This window comes from Taeniopygia guttata, chromosome 8 (assembly GCF_048771995.1).
Source record: "Taeniopygia guttata chromosome 8, bTaeGut7.mat, whole genome shotgun sequence".
NCBI classification, from domain to species: Eukaryota; Metazoa; Chordata; class Aves; order Passeriformes; family Estrildidae; genus Taeniopygia; species Taeniopygia guttata.
The window spans coordinates 11,561,151-11,586,416 of record NC_133033.1 but is presented as its reverse complement, the minus strand read 5'-3'; the positions used below and the strand labels follow the sequence as shown (position 1 = coordinate 11,586,416).

The 25,266-nt window shown below is 37.8% G+C and overlaps 1 protein-coding gene across 1 annotated transcript in view; it reads right to left on the bottom strand.

Moving 5' to 3' along the window:
* Nucleotides 1–25,266, bottom strand: part of AK5 (adenylate kinase 5) — an 83,705-nt gene extending 58,439 nt beyond the window's left edge. Inside the window, exons 1-6 of the mRNA XM_030279536.4 lie at nt 24,794–25,266; nt 22,890–23,076; nt 21,751–21,918; nt 16,110–16,279; nt 15,873–15,986; nt 5,048–5,239 (exon numbers count right to left, since the gene is read on the bottom strand). Coding sequence (XP_030135396.2) covers nt 5,048–5,239; nt 15,873–15,986; nt 16,110–16,279; nt 21,751–21,918; nt 22,890–23,076; nt 24,794–24,853 — 891 coding nt within the window. The 5' untranslated portion in view covers nt 24,854–25,266. The remainder of the gene's footprint in view (nt 1–5,047; nt 5,240–15,872; nt 15,987–16,109; nt 16,280–21,750; nt 21,919–22,889; nt 23,077–24,793) is intronic.

The following is a 25,266-nucleotide window of genomic DNA, read 5'->3' as shown; positions in this document are numbered from 1 at the left end:
TGCCTGTCAAAACCATCATTGCCTCTCTCTTTCTGGAGTTTCTATATCAGCTTGGGCCATGCACTCATCACTACCTAATTCTATAACCAGACTGGTCAAAGTTTATTACTTTTTCTTCAAAGTCATCTGCTTCATTCAAGTCACTGGGTGTACAAAAGGCAGGTCAGGTTTCAAAAATCTTGTTGCTGTTTAAATTATCTTACTTCCAAAGTTAGAAGAGAACACTGATACTGTTCACCTCAGCAAAGAATTTCTACCCTCAAGGTTTCTCTGCACGCTTCTATGTACACAGATGGCAAGTTTCCATCCTTGGTCATTCTCTGGCAGACACTGGTATTTCTGATATACTTGTTGACATAAAGCATAAAATGGGAGACTGAAAATATTTTGAAACTTGGAAGTGTTTATGGTGCACATGCTTCTATATATGCACAAGTTACTCATCTATCATTCCCATATAAAATGTGCATATATTTACAAACAGTTTGTTTACACTCATTTCTAGATAAAATTCATTTATGAGCCTTCTTTGTATGTTCTTCAAAATCTCACAAAACAGTTGCACATAAATAGTGTTGAGACGCAGAGTAAAACCTAGCAGTGACTAGAACATGTAAACTTTCTCTAGTTCAGCAGTTTTACAGGACACAGTTCCAGGTTCTTGCTCTTAGCCTAGTTTTTCTGCAGAAGGGCTATCAAATATAAGAGAGACACAGAAAACCTTAATTTTCAGTGACTTGCTGTGACTGCAAAGTTCTGGTTGCTTATTTTAGGCTTCAACTTACCTTTCACTGCCTTGAATCTCCAAAAAATGAAAATGTGATGGTCATTATTTCCCATCCCACCTCTAAATGTCCCCCTACATAGATTTTAAAATTATTATATAACCATATACATTCATGGAGATAGGTAAAGATTTACCATATAGTAAAACAGAGGAGGACTCCTGAATATCAACCAAAACCTCTGGTCTCAAGGTTCCCACAAACAGCTGCCTACATTCCTTGTTTGATTTGAAAAAGTCCTAAAACACTGATGGTTTGCTCCAGATGCTCCAGACTGTCTGGGTTCCTCTTTGCATGTCCACTTGGTCATGCACAAGAAGCCAGAAGTACTTTGAAGATACTATATAGTAGTCAAGTTAAAAACACAGCAAAGATCAAAAATGTTCCTAAAAGACTGTGCTTATGGCTGGTGTATTTTTAAAACTACTGAGAGGCATCTGAAAATATTTTGGTGGCATTGGGCCAATTAATAGGAAATCTCAGCTCAGTGTCCTGTAGAAAACAAAGCAGGTTCAAATCCCCATCTCTGAGCTGTGGGGAAAAGGGCCATGCTCAGACACCACTGAAGCTACATGTGAGGGAAACCATTCCTGCCAAGTCTGTATCACTTTGCAGCCGAGGACGCAAGATCCAGGCATCAGATGGCACGTAAATGAGATTCTGAGGCTGCAGCAGGGAGGTGAGAGCACGCGGGGGAGGTGGTGGCTAACAGTCCCTATTCCTAGCATCACGTCAGGGAAGGAGGAGTGGGATTTTTAAAATTTTCTCTTTAATGATTGTTTAATGCAAAAACCAAACGGATGAGCGCAAATATTGGCACCGAGAAAACAAAGGTATCTACTCATCCTGTGCTCTGCCAAACCAGATGCATGTTCCTCCACTGAGGAGAGTGTTCTCTGAGCTGGATTCTCTGAGCCTCAGCCTGGCAGAGGCTGCCATTAGGAGCTGGAAAGCAGGGTGAGAGTTCCCATGAAGCCTTTCATAAGAGCTTGCTATCAGTGAGATTTGAATAGACCTTGGGAGCTGCTCAAAGGACTGCAGGACCCACATTTCTCTAGGGACAGGCTCAAAATTAAAGGAAGAATAAGTAAGTGCAAGTCTTTTGAAATCAGCATTCAGAAGCAAACAAATAAAAAGCCCAAACCAACATCTCAAGTTGGGCAGCTGTATGATAACAGAAAACTTTAGAAATAAACTGTATCTTTAGCAGTATTTTGATAAGTCACAGCCTTTAGATGAAGTTCATGTCAATGAGCAAGTTCTATGGCAAAACTCCTTTTTTAACCAAAACAAGAGAAAAAATTTATATAACACAGTTCCATGGGGAATTTTTCTGTGACAGTTGACAGCCATTAGGCTTTTTTGATGCTTATGAGGACAGACAGCTACTTCCCTCACCCGCAACTGTTTAACTTCTAAATTTGTGCTCAAAATCCATTTCCAGCTTCAGCTACATTTCTGGGTTCTTTTACTTCTCTGACTAATCTGAATGTCATTTTAATGTTTTCATAAGCATGGTAAATTCCCTAAAAGGACAAGTGGAACAATGAGGATATCAGAGAAATCCACATTTCATGGATGCCACGGGATGCTGTCTTGTTCTGGTTGTTTAAATAAGGACCAGAGTCTTCTTTTAATGTTTAGTATTTTTGTCTCACTACAGCCAGTCTTTTATTTTTTCCCCTTAAATGCACACAGACTTATTAATGCATCAAGGTTGACATCGCAGCTCTAAGATTATGTAGATTCACTGTCAATGAGGCAGACTGGACTAAATCCTGTCTCCAGTCAGAGAAATTGCTACTGCTACGATGATGAGCTCTGTAAACTTTTTCTGTCTAGACCCAGCGATATGTCCTACAAAGGTCAGCTAAACTCTCTGAGAGTGGCTTTAATAACTGCTGACCAAAAGATTTTTGTAATCCAGTGATCTCCTCTCCAAGAACTACACCATTATCTAAAGTGGATTACAGTCCACATAAACTGAAGATTTGGAAATGTGTGTCCAGAACTGAAGTTCTCTGCTAAACATTAGAGTATTTGAGGTCCCCTATGTACCTACATGTTCTCCCTCTTACAACTTAATCAAACTAATATCTCCCCACCACCACCAGTGGTTTTATGTGGAGTTATTGTCTAGGTAAACAATACATAATGTTTTAATATTTGGTTAAAGTTCCTGAAACAGTAAATGGCAGCATATGCATCTATTTACATACTCCCTGTAAAGTATTGTGTTATTATAGTCTTGATACTTTCTGAATTTGAATTTGAGTTAAGTCAGGTTCTGATTTGTTAGGTTGCTGACAGATTGTTAAAATGAATTTTAAACACAGACTGTGTGTTCATGAAAATATCACATATTTACTTCTGTTAATTATAATGAACTTTACATATCATTATTCCAAAGAGGGAGTTTTTCAGAAAGGACAGAGTTGTACTTCCCTATTTCTTAGAAGTACCGTATGTAAGGGCCTCACTTCTTTCCTTAAAAACAGAAACCAGGATCAGACTGTGGGAGAAGGTACACCAGGCAGAGACTGAGAACATAAGGCATACAGATCACCAAACAAGTACAACCTGGGAACTGTAGCAAATTATCACAGATCATGTGAAAAAAAAGATGAAGGGGAAGACTTACACCTAAGGAACCTAACCAATAAAAGCTAAAATGAAGAATTGGCCCTTAATTCTATTAACCAAAGTATGTTAAAAGCAGTATGAAATAACTGTTGGAGCATGAAAATGAATCTTCTTTAGGAGTTTAGATTTTTATTTCTTGCTCATAAAGTGTCTAACAGTAGATTATAATTATATATATATATATATAATGCCTGCTTGTTAATAATATTTAATTATATTTCAGTAAATTTTTCTTTTCTCTTTTGGTCTGTTATTGATGAAGAACAACATATTTATTAAGTAGATGTATAAAATATGAGTTGTGATTCTAAAATTATAACACTCTGTAAGACAAATGGTCCTGCTTCTTTCCCCTGAGTAGAATTGTGATGCTGGCTAGAAGTGTCTGAGATTTACAGCTTTAAATAGCAGTGACAAGATGCAGGTAGGGATTTAAGAAAAATGTAAATCTCTTTATTTCTTTTTAGTTAACGTGATCTTGTCTGACCTTGCCTCAAGGATTCACTCTTCTGGGAATTAGGCTACTGTAATTCTATTTTACGCTGTTCTAGTTCTTACACTGCTCTCATCTGCATAGTATTTCAGTGTCTTCCAGGTTCAGCATTATTAGCAGCAGGATGAATACTATTTTCTTTCTTTCTTCCTCCTTCTCTAGGGAAATAGCACAAATAAGTGCAATACTTTCTGTATATGCTGCTTCCTTTGTGCTGTAGTAATTTAATCTTCATATGCCATGTTGTCACTTCCATACCCATCGTAACATTTGCTTTCTTCAAACAGAGAAGAGGATATCTAAGGTGAATATTGCAATTTAAATTATCTTCAGGACTCTCAAGAAACAGAGTTAAAAAGTAGATGAAACCTCCATAAGAACAAAATCTTCTGTTTTACAGGGCCCACAACAGAAATGCAATTCTATCCAGATGCCCCACATACTTTAGCACAGAGGCACGTATTTCCTGAAGAGCCAAAAATACATTCCATAGGAGCACTTGTAAAGGCTATAGGAGCATCACAAAATACACACTTCCTCAAAAATAAAGAAAAACTTACAAGAATCTAAGTCCTCTCATCCTTGAAAATAGAGTTAATCAAAATCCTTAACCTGGAACACATACTCTCTGGAGAAGCTAATGTAATAGTTATGTAATGTAATATAATGTAATAATTTCCTGGGATTTTCATCTTGAAATTCAGAAAGATGCTGAAGTACATAATTAAGGCTATTAATATTAATTGATGACTTTGCAATTAAGGATGCTTTAAGCTGTCATGAATCTGACCAGCACACAGAATTAGTCACACTTGCTGTGAGGAGCACATACCAATGTGAACCACTTAGGATATCAAATGAAAAGAAACAGGCCATCTGTGCTCTCATACTACATGTGGTATACCAAGTTCTGTGTGTTATTACAACCAGACACATTCTGTAACTTAGAACATGACAATAATTCAACTTTTGTCAACTGCTCAATGAATTAGTTGTCTTCATTAATCACTTAAGTAAGCATGCTATTAACTTTAAACTGAATTAGACTCGTCTAGCCTGTCTTAAAGCAAAAGGTACAAGAAGCCACAACAATTAAGGTTTCAGAGACATACACTAAAGAACTTACTGTGATAATCAGCCCTTTTTCCTGGAAATATTTAACCAGTGGAATTGCATTCTGCTTGAAATTCATCAGTCTTCTTTGAGTGGCTTTCAGGTTATCATCAGGTCTCCCTTGCTGCTCCGCACGCTTCAGTAACCTTTCTTTCAGCCTTTGACTGGAACATGCCAGAAACACCACCAAATCTGGGGTACAGATCTGTGGAAAGAGTAATTCAAGAAGTCTGATTAAGTTGATTATTCAGCACTACAGGACTCAGCAGTTGCATTATAATGTGAGTCTCAGATATGTTACATTTGCATAAGTTGGAACTTAATGTAGTCATTAATTTTCTGTTGGTTTCCTTATGGGAAGTTTGTAGGCTTAAGGAGGGGCTTGTTGATCTTATGTGGAAGTTAGTCAATTTGTTTCACCTGATATGTAAGGAAAATGTTTCACGAAAAAATTTTAGTTCACAAAAAACCTTCTCTAGGCTATGCTCATCATTTGCATTACTAGAAGACTTCCCTACCTAAAATTTTTTTGAAAGAGCAAAATATAGATGTCTCATACGTTGCAGGAAAATGGATGCATGGTTTCCATCTGGAAACTCTTTAAGTAAGGTGGTATTTAAAATCAGCCACTGTGAAGGTAACTGATGGTTAGGACCAGGTGAAAACAGACCCGTTCCAAGGGCCATGGTTTCTTACAACACTTTATTTCTCTAAATCTCTCTAAAGCTTCAGTGCACTTTTCAAGAAGTTGGGTGGGACAGCGAGAAGGGTTTTAATTTCCCCTATCCTTTTTGGTCTGCGTGGTGAGCACTGGTATGTGTCACACCCATCCCTGCACTGTGGTTCCGGAAGTAAAGCTTTGTAGCGATGAGATAAAGAAAAAATTTTGAACTGTAGCTCTTTCCTAGTTAAATCTTCTTTATAAGATGCTATCAAACATTTAAAGAAGAGATATCTCTGGTACCTGATGTGTGGAAAGCAGTGACATACCCACTTTCTTAGGAATATGGCTAAATGTTCACAGACAATCCTTTGAGGTCACTACTACTTAGTACCTATGGTGAAAAAAACAGAAACCACAGAATCTCCACACATCTTTTAAATACTTCCAGGGATGGTGACTCAACCATTTGCCTGTTCCAGTGCTTGACAACCCTTTCCATAAAGCAATTTTTCCTAATATTCAATCTAAGCCTCCTCTGGTGCAACCTGAGACTGTTTCCTCTCACCTGAAAGTCACTTAGACACCTGAACTTGCAGGATTTTTACAATGTGGCTATAAACCTGTAAAAACTTTATTCATAACATCTAATTTTGTTATTTCCTCCATGTGGTTGTTGCAAAGAATCTACCTCTCCTTAAAGTTTTTACCAGCTTAGTGCTGTCTTTTAAAACATACTAGAATTCTCCATAAGAAGCATTTAAGATGAAAACAAAAAGTTCAAGTTTTTATCTTGTTACAGATTAGAAAGGATTTATTTGTTCTCACATACAAGCACAAAGTAATTTCTGCTGTTTTTACTTACCTGAACAAAAAAGTTCATACTTTAATTTTAACTAAAAAAACAGTGGCTTCCTGTTCTTGAAATGACATAATCTAGTTACATTGCAAATGATGGTGGATGTTCAAGAATGTTAAACAGACATTTTTCTCATTATGTTTTCTATCTACAGAATAATTTTGTCTTTGTTCAGCTTGATGCAATGTAAATTTGAAAGTCAAATTTGAGCTATATACCAGTATCACTCAAACATCTACATGTGTTCTAACTACTGTGGTGTAAATAATAACTGATTTATATCTTTATGTTAATTATATTGTTGTTATAATATGTTGTTATTGAGGGCCAGAACAAACCAATTAATATTCTGAATTCTCTCTCTAAGTCACTCTACCCAAGGATGTTAAATTGCATAAAGACAACCATATTTCTAGCCTGAAGAGACAAAACTTCCTATGTGGACAATCTGGAAAATTAAGTTTAAAAAAACAAATCCCATTGAAGCTGGGTTTCTGTCATTTGAGAGAATACAGCATGAAGTATGGTCTGACCTTTTTTATTGTCAGGCTGAGTACAAGAAGTTTCTTAGGAAGTCAAAAGAAACCAACACAGCTTCTCCAGTCTGAGGTGGTGGTCATTAGCCTTTACAAATGAGGTCGCTGACAGAGTAATATATGGATATGAGGAAGCAGAAAGGGGTGAAAAAGCAGAGCCATATTCAAACAGTAAAGGCCAGTCTGGAAAGCAGCACTAGCAAGAAAGATGGTGGCCTCTTTATCATTACAGAAAATTAAATAGGATTTAAAAGAAAATCCAATTATTTTTTACACATATTGTAGATGATTGGCGACATGAGCACACAAACTACAAAGATAATAGTTCTGGTAACTATTTATGAGTATCTATTAGATTTTGAAAGAATTAACCTTATAACCCGTTTTTTTCAAATAATTTCCAGTGGGAAAGAAGCTCTCTCCTACTTCTATCACATGTACCTCAGTGTCAACAAAACCAGAGTAATTCTCCCTTCCCTTTCCAGACTATTGTAAAAAGACAGAGTTATTCTGTCTGTTCATGAAATGAATGAATTATGAAAGTTAATTTTACTACCACATAATAGCTTTAAGGCACATAATTATTCACATGAAACACTATGAAAGTAAGTTTCTGTGTTAGACTTTCATGCAGTATGGACATTATTAAAAGTACCTCGGTTAAATTAAGGTTGCTTCACTAGTTATAGAAGAATAATGAGGAATTTGGGAATTCAAAAAGCATACAGTACTTAAAAAACCCAAATTATGACACAGATAGGTTCTGAAAGAAAATACTACATATTTCAAAGCCTGTTAGTCATGGAACACTGTCTGATGAAAGGGAATGGCTGATGCACCTTGCAGCAGACTGAGCACAGAGACATCTCAAGTCCCTGTGTGGATATCCAGGTGATTGAATCTTCCTAACATACATTACACAGGGATTCAGTAATTACAACCGACAATCAGGGAGCTAGTAAAGTGGAGAACAAAAGGAGTTTATACAAGTGAGTAGTTTTATTTAGTGCTTCCATTTCTGTGTATCCTTATAATAGTAGCAGGAAGATGGTAATAAATCTTCAGATGTTCCAAGTCATAGCTGGCCTCACTTTCAATGCTCAGCACTTCAGGGCAGCACCTGCTCAGGCTCTGAAGTCATATCAGACCTCCTCAAGTGCAGGGCTGGAGCTTTTGTGCACCACAAAGCCTCACAGACAGCATCAAATCTTACAGAGAGTACCTAAGATAAACAGACCACTCATGAAATTATCAGCCCTGAAGGAAGAGGGTCTCCTTCTGTCTCACACAAACTTGAGAGTGGAGCCTACCACAATCAATCTCAGTTCTCGAAAGAAACTGTGGCTGGGTAAATCCAGCCCCACAGGAAGGGGAGGATCCACCATGGTTCCATCAGGTGTGCAAGTTCTTGTCTGCTTTTAGTTCCCACAAACTGCTGGCTGCACAAGTCACTTACTGCTTAAGAAAATGGGAAAACAGACCCTGGGCACCTGGGCTTAATTTCTTTCTTTTTTTTTCTAGTTGTAAAATGAGGATAATAACAAGGTATGACTTGGACAATTCATTAATTAGGTTTAATTATCTCCTTTTGCTTTTGAAAACTGAAAGTTCTCTACAGAATCTGAGTCCTGTTCTCATATTTTTTTTTTACAACAGCAATAATACAAAAGATGCTATCAGAATCACAGGTACTAAGATTACTTTTTTCCTGACAATGTGGGTTTTTTATCTGAAATACACTTCACTCACAGAAATAAAATGTCAATGAAAACAATGCTTTAAAATTCTTAGTTCAAGAAACCTAGTTTCAAATGAAGTATTGTCTGAAAGATTTTCTGAAGTGTAAAATAAAAAGTAATTCAAGCATATTTGAGGTAGGAAGTCAAAACAGAATCTGATTACATGATGTTGCTATGAATTCCACTTTTACCTGCAGAATACGCATCTTTATCATCAGGAAGTAGATGAAAACCATTTAAGAAACACAAGGTGCACAAAAGGGTGACATCTGTCCTGTATGCATAGGCATACAGAACTATTAGCACTTAATATTATTTCTCCTACATGCATTTACAACCTTCAGGATGCACCCATGAAATGATATTTCACTCCTGTTTTCATGAACCACTTTGCTTCCACTTACCTCAACTGTATCTGCCTGTGAGACATGCTTATAAATACTTCTAGCTGCAATGTAACAGAGTAGAGTGAATATATGGACATCTGGAATTACTTCTCTAGAAATATATCTATTCTCCTACGTAAATATGAGTGTAAATTGTCTTTTTTTCTAACAAAGGAGAAAATAAACACTTTTTTCAAACTCACAACTAAGTGTTGTTGAGTTTTATGGCTAGGGAATAAGTTTTGTTCTGAGACTCAGCTTGTAGAAAAGTTGTACAGAACCAACAAAGAAGAGCTGGATTCCTTCATGCTGATTTCCCCCAGTACATACATCCTGTGCTCAAGGCAGAGGGTTTTATTCATGTCCAGCAATGCATGTGAGGTAGGACTGTGGGGCTCAGGAAAGGGAATTTGACTGCTTACTAACTGGAGCTCAGCCGAAGGGAGAATCTTTGCCTATGGGAACAGACAGGGTTCTGGTTATTCATTTTAAATGAGATGAAGAGCATATGGCATCAACTCAGAATAAAACTGGTGGGTACATCTTCTCATTTTTTAGAATCATATTTACTAGTAAGTAAATCCTACTCCCTTTGAGTCTGAATCTCCTTCCTAAACTGGAACCAGGAGTAAATTGAGAGTAATTCCATGCAAGTTGATGGTGTTATTGACATTAAGCAGTATAAGTGGAAAGATGCTCTCTTTTCTCTGGGGATATTTTCTACATCTCCTCTTGTTAATGAGAATAGTGTGGTTGTTTGCTAGAAATTAGATGATAACACTCTCTCTCATTATTCCTCGTTAGGCAAAAGATGAAAATGCTCTGTTTCTTAATTCCTGGTATGTTCTGCTAGATACTCCTGAGAAAACTGACAGCTCATGAACAATTGCCATTAATTCAACAGTGCATTTTATTCTTGTTGGTAAAGGTCACTAGCAAGCTGGTTTATGTCCTTTGTATGTGCGCTCTCCATTGTAATTACTTATTTGCTTGTTATAGTTCCATCTTTGCTGGGTTATTAGACTGTTTGCATAGTTTTTTCTTGGTTTAGAAATGCAAAATCATGAATCATGTTGTCAAATAAGGAATCCTGCTGATAGAATCTGTTTCTGGTAGCTTCTTTTGAACCATATTCATACCAGAAAATAAATTTCCAGCAAATTGCCTGCAGTGTATAATTAGGCAGACTGGTGTCTTTGGGAACAAGTGATTCAATTTTTCACCTGTGTTGGGCAGCTAACTAATAAAAATCCCTATCTGTTAACACAAATGTAGAGATACAAAGAAAGGACTAAGCAGACCTGTTTCAGAACTGCTCAGCAAGCACCTCCATCCACTCTGAATTCAGAGCATCAGGTCCTGTCCTGAGGAAGAGCAATTGATGAGCTCTCCTTTGCCTACTCTGACTGGCAGAGAAGAAAGTCTGGAAACCTGAGGCCTAGGGTTGCTTACCCAGCAGAAAATTGAGCCAGTGCTTGTCTTTCTCTGGAGAGTGCTCCAACTTCCAGGGGAAAAGAGGAGAATGGTAAGACCATTCCACAGACCTCCTGGTCAGGCTTGGCTTAAAGCAATGTGAAACTCCCAGGGAAAAGAGAGTGAACAAAGGAAGCACAACAGAGCACACTGCTCGTGTGGTAATCCTCCCACAGACCTCCTCACACAGATCCTCCTCACTCCTCACATACATCTTTGGGTACATATTCAGTAGGAGATTGTACCTGGATCAGTGAAGTAGAGACCAGGAAGAATGGAGATAGAAGTTTAGGGGGAGAGGGAATAAAGAAGACACATTTGCCATGATGCAGGAAAAATATCTTTACCAGAACAAAAACCTATTGTAAAAAACAAGTCCTGGAGGCCACAGTCTTGGGCAGGAACAGCAGGTTTTCTGTGAGAAGCTCTTTGAAGAGCTGGAGCTTGGCAGTCAGAGCCCCAGGCAGCTGCCACACACACCTGTGTCAAACCTGGAGGGCACCGCAGGCATCGTGCCTGCCTGGAGCTCTGAGCATCAGCCTTGCAACAGGAACAGGAACAGGACTGCTCTCCTCAGCCTCTGAAAGTACCCAGGCATTTCTCACCATCCTATATTGTGCCACCTACAGAGTTAGTTCTACTTTATCACAATTATTCTTGTACTAACTTTCCTAAGGAATATACCTGAGAGTTAAAAATTAATTCAAATTACAGGCAAGATAAGTAGTTATTCATTGGAGGTATATGCATTTATGATATTTCTAAAAGCATTTTAAACAAAGAATTATATAAAATTTATTGCCTCTCTTTAATATTTAAATTAAGATTTTACTCAAATATAGTCTTGTCACCCACGCCATATAAGACAAAAAATTTTTTTGATAAAATTTCTACAAAAATAGTTTTCCTCTTTTATCAAGCAATTGAGTTACATTCATTAATGAACATCCATTGATTCTAATACCTGTCCTACATTTATTTCACTGTTAAAAAAAATTACAGTGAGTATATTTTAAGCAAACTACATCTGTACTTTATTAATACTAACAAAGAATGAAATTACACATGAATGACTGGAAGTGGTGGAAAAAAACAAACCAAAGCAATAATTGAAATTAACTGTAAAATACAGTTAATTGTTTCTCCCAGGAAGGATGAAAACCATGTGAGAGATTATACAGAAAATCAAACTACAATTTCTTCACAAGCCACTGGAGTTAAATACACAAGTCAGAGGCATTTTATTGCAGCATTGCAGGACAGGAAGATATTTAACATGCTTCAGCATGCTGGGACTGCAGGTGACTCACTGAATTTCAAGATGACAGGCTAATGGTAAATAAACCATTTTCTCCTTGGCATTTTCAAATGTGTCCTTGAAACCTAAACACCTTTGTGCTATTTGCGCCCAACAGAGATCAGGGATATCTAAACAATTTGTGGTTTAGGACAGCTTTATGCCTAAGCTCAAACTGAAAGTCTAAATACATCAGTATTAAATCTGCACTGCTATGCAGAAGGCGTTCAAACTGAGAAAAATATAGAAATTACCATATATTTAAAAGGAATATATAAAATAGAAGTCCTGCTTGATTTTAAGACATTAAAATTCATGTTTTCATTTTTCCCTACAACTATGACTGCTTGGAACTTCATAGCTTTGTTAAAAGTACCCCTATCAAAAGTATTGGCAGTATTGACTCTGCTCTCTGGAAATAAGAAATGCGAGGGTCAGGACTTGGCAACAATCCCAGACTTCCAATAGGAGGGATTTACTTATTAAACTCAGTTTTCAAAGAGAAAAATACAGTGCTTATTTCAACTTGGTTAAAAAGTTCAAAGAAAACTGAGATAAACTCAAAGAATACTGCAGTGCTCGTGGCTGAGCTCTTCCAGGCTGCAGGAAGGCTGCAATGAGTTGCTCAGCATTAAGAAATGAAGCTGGTGTAAGTGACCAGAATGGCCAATGTGCTCTGGCTGGTGAGCACTGCTGAAACTCTGAAAACATCACTGATGCCATCTTAAAAACTTCTTTGGTGCTCAAAAAACATTTATGACAGGAATAGTGTTATCAACAAAACTCAATAGAAAAGAAGGGGAGAAAAGCTTAAATTCAAATATAAAATTCCTATGATGTGTAAAGTGCTTTCTAATGCACTTATTCCAGATTGACATTACTGCATGGAAGCAGTGTTTGTTACTTGTGGTTTCTAGATTTGAGCAGAAAGAGAAATACTGTGTGTGCTGCAAATGATACATTGCTTTATTTTAGGCACTTTAGTCACTGAAATGCAACGTGTTTTAATACAATTCTGCCTAGCAACATGTTGAGAACTTACTGTCCACATGAGAGTCTGGCAACATAATAAGGAAGAAATCATCATCTTTTAGCTATACCTATGTATGGGAATGTTAGCATAAGTTGGTTTGCTTTGACTAGTTTCCTAAAAATAACATTTTTTTCCCAGAGAAAAGTTCAGCTTCTGAATTAGTCAAAGGGATAAAAATGTGCTGGTAGTACCAAGAGCAATTGAAGTGAAGTTTAACAAGCAGTTGTTATCAGGATGTATTTTTATAACAGAATGTTATGCAGGACAGGTACTGTAACTACAGCTCAGACATACATGTATCCATTTGATTTTTCCACAAGATGAAGAGGTTATGAAAGCCCAGTGTCAAGTTTCAGTAACAGCTCTGCGAGCCATAAGACTGAAGGAAACAATTTATCATAAATTATTTGTTATATTAAAGATGACTGCAAACACAGCACAGTCAGATTTTACGTGTGCTTTCAAGAGAAACCATGCACTTCAGTTGTCCTTTTCATTTTCTGCAACCCCCCCACAATTCATTTTTGGTATTATTATCTATATTCTTGAAGTTTGTGTTTGTGCAAACAATGGTAATGAATTCATATGTGTCACATAAATTTTTCTGCTGTTTTCAGATACATAAACATTTGAGACATAATGGTCTCAAAGGGACCATCTGTAGGAATAAGTATTTGCTGATGACATAGTTATAGCAATAAGAATTAATTCTTTTTCAAAACTTCTTATCAACAGATCTCAGTGTTCTACAGGGAATGTCCTGGTAAGATTGTGGCACAAGTGCAATTTGCATTTTGTGGGATTTCACCATTTTCATCAAAGGATGTTTCATTGCTTAGTAGATCTAATTAAAATTGTCTTACTATTTAATCAAAACTTTCTTTGCTGAAATTTCAACTAATTATTTCTCACTTTGTCACTTTTGGCTAATGAGAACAATCCTGTTCTTCTACACAGTGCTAGAAAGAAAGCTGTAACATTTCTCAGCTGTGGAAAACCCTCCACTATCTCTAATTGCAGACCTAGACAAATTATTACAACAGTTAATTACTGAATTCTCCACAACTCAATTGCACTTCCTATTGAGGAACTTCTGAGTGCCTGGAAAATGTTTGCATGCTTCATGTAAATAACCTGACATGCCATGGGTGACTGTGAGCCTGTGAAGGATGATCAGTACCATGACTGCTGATAGTCCCTTTTCCTTAACACAAAACCTTCCTACGAAGGTGTGTAGCATCAGGGCTTACTAAACAGAGAATTTTAAAGAAACAAGTATATTATAATTCTTTAAAATATAAATACAAGATAAAGCACAGAATATATCTCACTGGAGATAGTGATATAGGACTGAATGTTGAAATATGTGTAGCTCTTGTACATTTATTTCCATGGCCTCAGATATATTCATATTACAAGTCAACTGCAAAGAAAGATGGAAATGGGGGAGTCTATGCTCCTATGAAAGGCCTGGAATTCCTTCTTTCCTGTATGTCCCTTTATGAAGTGCTCCTGGACTTTTTAAAAGACTTAGTGGCTTGTCTTTCAGGTAGAATCAGACCTTGAGGAGTCTGATTTACAAATCCCAATTGCCTGAGAATGAAGGAACTCTCTGTGACTATAATCAAGTGTTATTTAACTGGTTTTCCTTTCCTTAATCTGAGCCTACAATAACTTAATTCCTGTCACTTCCTCCAGTTTCATATCCCCTATTCTTTCATCAAAAACATCAGCATAAAATTATGCTACCAAGAAATGCTCTTAACACTATCACACTGCACAAAAAAAAAAAAATGACACAAGGAAATTATCATTAAGTCTGCATTTATGCTGTTTAACATCTAAAATAGTCAATCTTCCCTTTTGTTAATTATAAGGAGATAGAGCTGGCAGTCACTGCTATTTCCTGTAATAACTATTTTGTCTGTTTCCTTTAATTTCCTCATTCAGTTTTCTAAATTTTGCCCAGAATAATACCTTATAAAGCACATTAATGAAATGCCTCATTAACTGCTTTGTTTTGTTACTTCTGCCTTGGTAATGCTGCTAAGAATTCTAAGTACAGAAACAGCAGTAGACCAGCGATTGTGAAAGACTTTGAAAGATTCTGCACGTAGGCACTCTAAGAATTTAGCTCTGGAACTGCAACCTCTTCTTGTGACCATAACTGTTATGTTAGCAGCACTTGATCAGATGACATCAGCTGTTTGTTTTTCCACTGAATTAAAGTATTTTTAGATTACTTTAAAATACACACGTGAAAACAGCATGTCAGGAATACAGTTTCAGCTGACTAAACCTTGGAATTGTAGTTTAGAGTAACTACAATGACCTCATTTTCTTAAAAAAAGCATGCTTTCTGCTTTACAAAAACTTGCAAAGCATGGGTAGTTTTAACCTTTTTTTAATTCATCTTTTCAATGCTCTGTAACAAACTTGACACTAAAAGCACTGTGAAGACATGCATTGCTTTAAGTATGTTTCTCTTAATGGAGATTATGTTGAATAAACAGCTGTGGAAATATAATATTTTTCCACTTTCTAAACTAAATCATTAAGATACAGAAAAATTCGCTGTTAGATTTCATGTGTTTTTCTTCTTCATCTTGAGAGGACTTTCATTATGAGACAAGAGGCCTGGATTCTTGGTTATATTATCGTGTTGTCTTTTTACAAAATAATCTGTCTTCAGACAGCAGGACATAATATAACATAAATCTTTTGTCAACCTGTAATTATGTACTTGCAAAGATGTAAAGAGTAATGCTCTTCTTGCAATCTGACCAATTATTTCAACAAGCTTAACTGTTGTAGAGGTGTATAAGTTATTTTACGAATAAAAACAGTCTCTTACTTGGTCCTCAAAGGAGATTGCCTGGGCAACATCTCTGGGAAATCCATCAATCACTATCCCCTCTTCATCAGGGATCTGCATTAATCTCTGCTTTATCTCTGTTATGGTTGTTTCCTTTCACAGAAAAAAATAAGTTAGTTATTTAATATCATAAAGGAAGTTTTCTTGATGGTTTTCTATGTTACTACAAGATGTGTAAACCCCTGAAAGTAAATATGAACATAAGAAACACTGTACCTGAGGGGCCATTTCTCCAGTAGTAATTATTTTGGCAATTAGGCTCCATTTTCTATTGCTGCTTGTGCTGTGGATTTTCTTCCTTAACAATTCACCAACTGATATGTAGTTAAATCCATAACGTTCTGCTATTTTCAAACTCTGTGTCCCTTTACCACTTCCTGGGCCACCTAGTGTGAATCATAAGCAAAACATTAAATTAAACTTTCATCAGAAGTACCCAATCACAGGTGAAATCTTTGCTATTGGCACCAATTTTCCAAGCATTATTAGAGTAAATCTCACAGTGGCATGACCTATTACCAACCATATGTCTCATCTACTGGTTCATAAACATAACAGTTTGTAAAATGAAATTTAAAAAAAGAACACAAATCCACTTGCAAAATAAAAAGAAATCCTCTTTGAGGCTGACCTCATTCTCAAGCCATTCTCTGGAATGGAATTTTTTTTGATTCACAGTAGAGGAGCAGAAAAATGAACTATTCCCTTCTTAAACTCTGTGAATCCAGAGATAGAGCCAGATAGTCAGAAGTGTGTTCATGTCAGAAAGAATCATACTTTGTTAAATAAGCCAATTAAATCAAAGAACTAGTAATGAAATGGAACTAATAAAATCTGCTCCTAAATATGCTTACAAATGCTTCTGAGGTTTCCTTATTTTAAATTACCCAAAAAAAAAAAAATTAAATAATCATCTGAGATGTTTCCATAGTGATTTTGTGTAAGGACTCTTATTGAACCAGCTTTTGGCATTGATGCTTTAAGCATCTGACAGAGAAGGAATTAGGTTCAGCTTGCTAGACAACTTGAAGAATAAAGAGACCCTTCATTGTATACAGCCCAGGCTGAATGGGTATCAAAATCACTGAAAACAGCTACGTTACATAGCAGGGAAAGTGAGCTGGACACAGCAGCAAGAATGCATGTAAAACAATCAGAACATGTCTGAACTAAAAGGATATGTTATGATGTGATGAGCAGAGAACCTGGAATCCAATATTTAAAACCTAGAAGTTGTTTTCATAAAAATAAATGTTTATGTGTAGAAAAATGTATGGTACTGAAGAGTATAAAAAGAAAACCCAAATCAAATGTTTTGATAATAATTACCAAGCCTAAGGAGCTATAGTTTGGGGGATTCTTTGTGAGAATGCTGAATTTTATTTCAACAGAAAAAGAATTAAGATTTATTAAAAATATAAATTTTTTTATGAATTTAAAAAATACAGCAATGCAATGAAAGTAAATCTGAATACACTGAGCTTCTTGTTAGTAATCATGTAACTCTTTTTATATTATCTATATTATTAATAAATAGCCTTTAGAGCATTTTTATAACCAATACAATTCTGGCTGCAGGATAATCTTTACAGTATTTGTACATGTGTGTTTAGGGCACTCTGTAACCAGGCTCCAAGCTGCCCCCCAATATCACTGTCACACAGCTTTCAGTGTCACCAGCACTGGAGCTCTCTGTGCCCCAGTGCTGTGATGCTGATGCTGCACCTGCCCTTTGGAACAAAGACCAGGAGCCATTTCAAGAGAGTGCACAGAGAATTGTGCCTATTGTTATCATGTTCCCATACCCTGCCCACAGTTTAGTTATGCCCCCAGGGGAAAAAAATGGTTTTATCATTATCCAATTAGTTTAAATAATGTTTCTACAAGCATTTATCTGTAATATCCAACTAGACAACACAGCTACAGATGTTTGTAAAACACACAAGTAAAAAAATGAAAGAAAAGCCGAATCTTATACAATAAGATCACAACTGAAAAATGTTTTTCTCTCATTCAGTTCACTTGGTGTTTCTGTTGTAAAAAGATGTAAGTTTCTCTCTTCTTTCAGAAGACTGCATTAGGTTCTAAAGCTATTCTTCCATTTCAGTAATTCCAGGTGATCTAGATGGGCTTAGTTTTTCAGCTTGGATTCTCTTTTTCATAGACAGTCTAGCTATCTGTCCTCTTTGTTAGAATAAAGAATGTTCCCCTTCTGTAGGTACACAAGCATCTGACACAGTCGGAATCATCTTCTCCACTGAAGTGGCTATAAAGCACTTCTGCTCCAGTTGCCCCTGCTCCCTTTCATGCTCAGCCTTCCCCATGACAAATGCATTTCACCGAACTTACAAGTTTGAAACAGACATGTTGCACCCAGCAACAATAAAATTGCAGAACATAGGTAATGTGCAGAAAATTTTTAAAATTGGAAATTTAAAAATTCCTTTTAAAAGGAAAATCATGCTCATGTTCCAACACAGCTACAAAAGGTGGCAGAAAACCAGAACTGATACCTGATAAAACATCAGTATGTAATAGTATAAAATAGATGAAAAAAAACCATGTTTGAAACAAGTAGATAGATTTCACACTTCTCTTAGGGAGACCCTTGCTTTGCCAGTAGATAGAAGCCAAAAAAAACCAAAACAGAACAAAACCAAAAAAGTGTAGCTCAGCACTCCCATTCTTTCAATCTGAACTTCAGCCAGAAAATACCTAATAAAATGTTGGGTTTAATATTCATAAACTTCCAACACATTTTGTTTTTATCAATCCAAACACATCCCAAACACATAATCCAAATCAATCCAAACACATAATATTAAGATGGTATTATCTATTTACAATATGAGGGGAACCATTCAGGTAACAAAACAAGGCAAAGGTGATAGAACAAAATTACTTCCCACAGCAGATCATAATTTATTGTACTATGTATCCATTCCTGACTCTTTGATAAATCACACTGACAAACTGCTCACATGAATTATGTTTGTTTTTTTTTTTTTTTACTTATTCTGAGATAGATTATTCAAGGAAAGTATGATCATTTTATATATTTCTAGAAGATGTCTAGACTAGGGAATGCTAGTTGCATCTAAAATTATGTTTTCTAACAGGCTTCAACTCAAGATTTGTGTGCCCAAAAATTGTCATTAAAGCAGTTGTTTTAATCTAATTTTGTCCATTATTTCAATTTTTGCATATATTGTTGTAAATTCAGAATTAATTCAACTAATAATAAAATTTCTGAAAATACTTCTGATTTTAAATCTAACTGTGGACTAGGTTTAACAAATCAATGGGCAGCTTCCTGCTGACAGCACTATATTTCATCTAGTCCTTACACTTTGATCTCAAAAGGAAGGTGTATTCTTTTAATATTAAGTAATATATTTAAGAAAGTGCAGCTTAAAAACATACTCAACTAAGGTGCTAATGACACTGGGTAATTAGTATCTTAGGATCTCTAAATTCAAGCTATATTAACAGTACAAATTTGTTTCTTAAAAGTACATTAGGAAGCACATTTTTAAACACAATCTCATTTACTAGTGTTATAATGCCTTAGAAACCTAATTTTTCCATTGATTCACATGAGTGCCCTCCTGGCTGGTTCCATCTGATCCTTCTAAAATCCAGTCATGTGCTCACTATGTAATTTTATAGCTTTATCATCCACCAGAGGTTTCTTCTGCAAACCCAGAAAAAGAGCAAAACCCCCACTTTTATAAGTGATTTCTCTTTAGCCCTGGAGCTACCTGGTTCACTGTAAGGATGATAGATTTCATAAAGCAAGGAAGTTGTAAAAACCTTTATGGAAGCATTATTTTAGAAATCTTGGGCTAATGCATTCATAAAGAAAAGTTCACCAAATATGTGAAGCAGAAGACAGGTCTTTAACTTCATTTCTGTCCCTAACGGAGACTGGGACCAGCACCACCTGAGCAAGGCAGGATGATTAGTTATCTCTAATTAGACAGAAATACATTACTTCACTGTTGGTTTTTTTTTTTGGCATTATATGCAAACTGAAAATATGCAACAAATTTTTTGTGTGCAATATCTCTTGAAATGAACAGTACACTTTTTTTTTCTCTTTTATTCAATTACTCTTTCCAACATATATTTTTATGTGCTTTCTCAATAGAAAGTTGAAATTGGGAGAAAGTGTCTTGATACAGTACAAAAATGGACAATAGCTGCTAAGCTACATGGAGTATTGTGCTTCTATCAGATCACACTGTAATAGATTCAGAGAAACTCAGTGGGAATATAAACCTGAAATAGCTTTTGTGGAATGTTTACAATGTTCCCTATATAAATGGGAGAAAAGAAAAGCTCTGTAAAATCCGTGGTCTGTTCACTGCATGCTGGTGTTCAAGGATTTCACTTCCAATACACCCGCACTCAGTTCCAGAAGTGAAAGCCAATCTCTCTTTATCTCACTTAAATCAAACCTTCATTCATCACTCTACTGCAATTGAGCTACATAGATTTCAATGCATTAAGAGCCTTCTGTGGTCACTGAAAAGGAGCCAGTTATTCTCCTTTATGAAAAGGAAGGGTAGCTAATTAATTAAGATGAAAGAAAGGTATGTGTTATTTCTCCATCTAATTTCAATCTTCACATTTCAGCAATACATAGAGATTTGTATGTTGAAATCTGTAATCTTGAAACAAAAGATTAAGAAAATTCAAACGTCTTGAGCAATTGCTTTGGCATACCACAGATACTTTTAAAAATGCCTGGTCTTCTGTTTTCAATCTATTCCAATATCTTGTTTCTGAGAGCTGCTGGATGCAGAGCCTAGAGGACATGCTGTTCCTAGAGTTTCCACTCTGTAGTACAGAGAAGACATTTCTGTCCTTTTTTATGATACCACATATATTCTGTTATAGAAGCAGTATCTCTCTTTAATATGAATAAAGCTTTATACACTAAAAATGTAATTCTCCGTCACCAGGCACCTGTTCTGTAACTCTTTAAACCATCCAGAGAATCAGATAATTAGTCCTGGTGGTAACATTTCTAAAGACAACTACCTCATTGATAAGGAAACTGAATTTATGGAATTTAAATTCAAGAATATAAAAAAATATTGATTTACACTTAACCTGCAGCTATTTTTTAATAACCTACACTTGTCTGAGGCTGGAAAGCATGAGCTGCTTAGAAAGAACACTACACAGCTCACAAGGGAGAACTCTGGGAGAGAGCACAATTAACTAATGTGAACTGAGTGCTCACTGTCTGTGAAGCTGGAACAGGATTCATTCGCCAAATGGACCTGAGGCTTAATTTACCAATGCAATGAACTAGTGACTGTGTATTCTCACTCCAACTGGACATACCAATCACTTGACAAGGGTCTAAGTATAGAAGGCAACAATTCTCTATCACCTTTTTGAGCTGGCTTACACAATATTTTAAAATATCCCATTTTTGTGCTCAGCTTTGAGTACATCTGAGTGTTTTAGTTCAATCCTGAGCATGCTTTGGAAGAGCACTTTGATTCACATGGTGCTGCTGCCTTGAAATGCATGAACCAGGTTTAGATAAGATGAAATCAAACTGGCAGATGTGCTCATAAGCAAATTATGAGCTCTCCAGCTGCTAAGAGGCATCCAGTTTACAGAACACGAGTGCAGGTGCTTGCTGCGACCCCTAAAACTCTTACAGTTGGAATGCCATGTCCAGCACTAACAATTTCACACTCTTAATTGGCCTACACCGCTTGCTATGGCAGATGGAAAAAATGTATTCAAATTCATAGAAGCATTCAATGTATTTGCAGTACAAATCAAAAGGCAAAGCAGCAGCGATAAAATCATGCCAAAATGGCTGCCTTCATACCTATGACAAGGATAATTTTTGGTCGAGGTCTTGCAGGGTCAAACACATCGTACTCCTCAATTAGCTCAGCGGTTTCAGAAAGGTCGGTGTCACTTTCTATGGAAAACTGTTGGATCGGAGGCAGTCGGTCGTAGCGTCGGTAGGGGAAGTTAGAGTTATCAGGCATCACTGTGAAATAGTAAGATAAACTGGGAATTGTGGAAAAAGGCAGAAAACTCAAAATCTGTTCTGTATGCAGATTTAAATAAGTATCATACATAAAGTATAAATATCTCATTATTTTACATTGTGTTTGCTGTTGCTATTCTAAATATTTTTGGCCTGATTTGATTTTATTAAATCACAACCACCCAGAGTCAGTTTTCTCTGGTGTTTCTTTTCAAGCACATCAGGTTTTCTATGAACATCTGCCCATAGCACCCAGAGTTCAGCAGGGGCCTCTGAGAAGAAAAGCTTTATACTGTGCAGGTAACCTCTACTAAGCAGGATTCTTTTTGTGATACATGTTGTACACAGAGAGAGAGACAGTGTTCTTGCTGATTATCTTCATGAAATGCTGGATGGCAAGGAAAAATAACTATGGCAACTGAAAGACAAGCTAATAACTCTTTGTTAACATTACAAATAAAATAATTACAGGTATTGGTATGACATCTGCTTAAATTTTATAAGATGCACTTTTTTCTAAGAGTTTATAATTTATATTTTACTTAGTAGATTAGCATACAGCTCCAATGTAAACTAGAAAAACACATAATGTAACTGCACTGAAGTTGGTGTGTATGTCATCCATAAGGACCAACAGAAAACACAAGCCAAGTTCACTGTGTCATATCTGCCCCATCTTTGCAAATGTAGGATACAAGAAATCTCTCCACTGATGCATTAAACATTTCCTCAGCAAACATCCATCATTTGGCTGGAAAGTAATCACAATTTCTTCTCCTGCCCAGCATCCATTACGGCAGGAGAAAAACAAGTGCCAAAAAGCAAGGAAACAGAATTCTTTACTCTTTTGCCGACAGATAATCAGAATGAGGCATAATCAGCTATAGAAGTATGTATAAAATAACTCAGTAGTGGATGCAAAGCCACACACAGTTGAAGAAATAGAATAATTTTAAAATTTAATACATTACCATTCCTGAAAAAAGACCTCCGGGATTGTCCTCCATTGAGTGGAGGCAGGGTCTTCTTTTCTGGGCTGACGAAAGTGTCCCATTTCACTTTTTCTGGCCCTCCAAGCTCTTTTACTTTCTGCAAACAGCTTTCCAAATATTCAATTGGGTCATCGGGTTTGTAACACATTAATCCATTCAACAGACTCTGAAATGTAAAATCAGAAATATAGACTGTAATGACAGATGCCAGGGAAAAACAAGCACCTTTACTTTGTCTTTTACTTTGTGCACAGAAGCACCACATCCCTTGATATTCAGACTCTCTGTTGCAATTCAATGTGTAAAAGTGAGGCCCGCAAAAAATCAAATTATTTTGGTTGGCCAATGTTGTAAAAATTAGTTGGAAAGGAAGCTCATGGCTATGTCTTTATAGTTGTCTGTTTGCACTGAAATAAAACCCAAAACTACCAAAAAATCCCTCTACATTTTTCTTAGAACTGTCACTGGCAAATATACACAGAGCAATGTGCAGGCTAGAAAGCCCCAAAATTTACATATCCTTTGTAGTCTTTGACATCACTAAAATGTGTCTTTTCCTTAAAGACCACTGCATTCACAAGTATCTTATCCATATTCTTGTCAACACACAAGCTAAGAAAAGAGGATTTTAAAAAATCATGAGAAATACTCAAATATCATCGTGATCAGTATTGGGGGAAAAAAAACCCACAACCCCAAAATTCATAGGTGCTTTATTATTTAATTGATCATAGATTCCAAGACATTAAAACATCCCCTTTCTACAGTATTAATTCTTCACTCATCGTACTCATGAGCATTGTGGGGGGTGTGAAAGAAAGACTGCCAGGCCCTCTTCTGACACATTTCCTTGACAAAGTGATACATAAGTCATCATCTCACCTCTCCACCAGGCTGCTGCATCCAACCTTCCCCAACAATACATGTCTTTCAGGATGATTTCTGTTCTTTTTGCTTTTCCTAATTTTTGTGTGAATAAACTTGAGGGTCATAGTTGGTATTAATAGTAAACATAAATAGCTCCAATTTAGGATTTGATCAGTTGTTATCTACAGTTTATACAGTAATTGGTATTTACACACATTTGGGCTTAAAAGATAGGATATAATTTCAATGTATGTGTGCCCTTACTATAGTACTTAACTGATCACAGCGACTAACAGTGTATTTTTGCAGAAGATATACACCAATTTTTAAAAATCACTAGCTCGAGCTCTGAGCCTCAACAGAAAACCAGTTTTGTCTGCATCTGTTGTTAAACCATTCACCACATTCTGTGAAATTAAAACATTAGCATTTGCCGTGTCCTGCAATTTTCAAATATATAGAAAAACGTCTAGCTTCAGCACAGGCAAGGGAAAATATGTATGTGTGTATGTTGTATATAGATGACAGGATCCGGGAGGGGGAAAAAATACACATTGCACCGAGAAGTAATTAGCAGCCATTAGCAGCAGGTAACTTGCGGGAAGCTAAACAAAACCTCACTAAACATTTGCGGCTTTTTTGTTCCCCTCGACCGACGAAAGCTGCCCCTCGCCCGCATTCCTCGGCGCTGCTTTGCCCGGCGGACGCCCCAAGTTCGCTCGGAGGGCGGGCGGCCGCAGCGGCGGAGGGGCGCGGCCGCGGGGCTCGGCGGGGCTCGGCGGGGCTCGGCGGGGCTCGGCGGGGCTCGGCGGGCAGCGCTGCCCCGGCCCCGCGCCGCCAGCGCCCACCCGGCCCGGGCTGGCGCTCCGCGGCTCCGCTCCCCGCGCAAGCCACGCGAGCCGCAGCCTCCGGCTGCTCCGTCCTTCCAGCCACCTTCAGCCCTGCCCGCCGCGGGGTCCCGGCGCGGAGCATCCCCCGACGGGGCGGAAAACGCCTCCCCCCTGCGCCTCGCCTACCTCGAAAAGCTGCGGGATCTCCCTGCGGGCCAGATACTCCTTCGCCTCGCCGGCGCTCATTCCGCTAGCCGGGGCCGGGGGCGCCGGCGGGGCGGGTGGGCAGCCCGAGCCCCGCGCTGGGCTCGGCGCGGCGGTGCAATGCGGGAGCCTCGGCGAGGCTTCCGCGGGCGGGCGGGCGCAGGGAGCGGGAGGGAGGCAGCCGCCCGCCTCCCCGTGCCCGCTGCTCGCCTCCCCGTGCCCGCTGCTCGCAGGGAGCGACAGAGCGAGAGAGAGCACGTTTCCCCCGGCGGGCAGCGAGAGCGTGCGCAGGCTGCCGGGGAAAGTTTCGGGGGGTGCCCGCGGTGAGGCGCCGAGCGGAGGCGGTGAGGGGCTGTGCCTGGCGCCGAGCCGCGGGCAGGCTGCCCCGGCAGCGAGCGGACCGGCTCCCCCGGCGGCGCGGGGAGCGGCGGCGGCAAGGGCTGGGCACCGGGGTA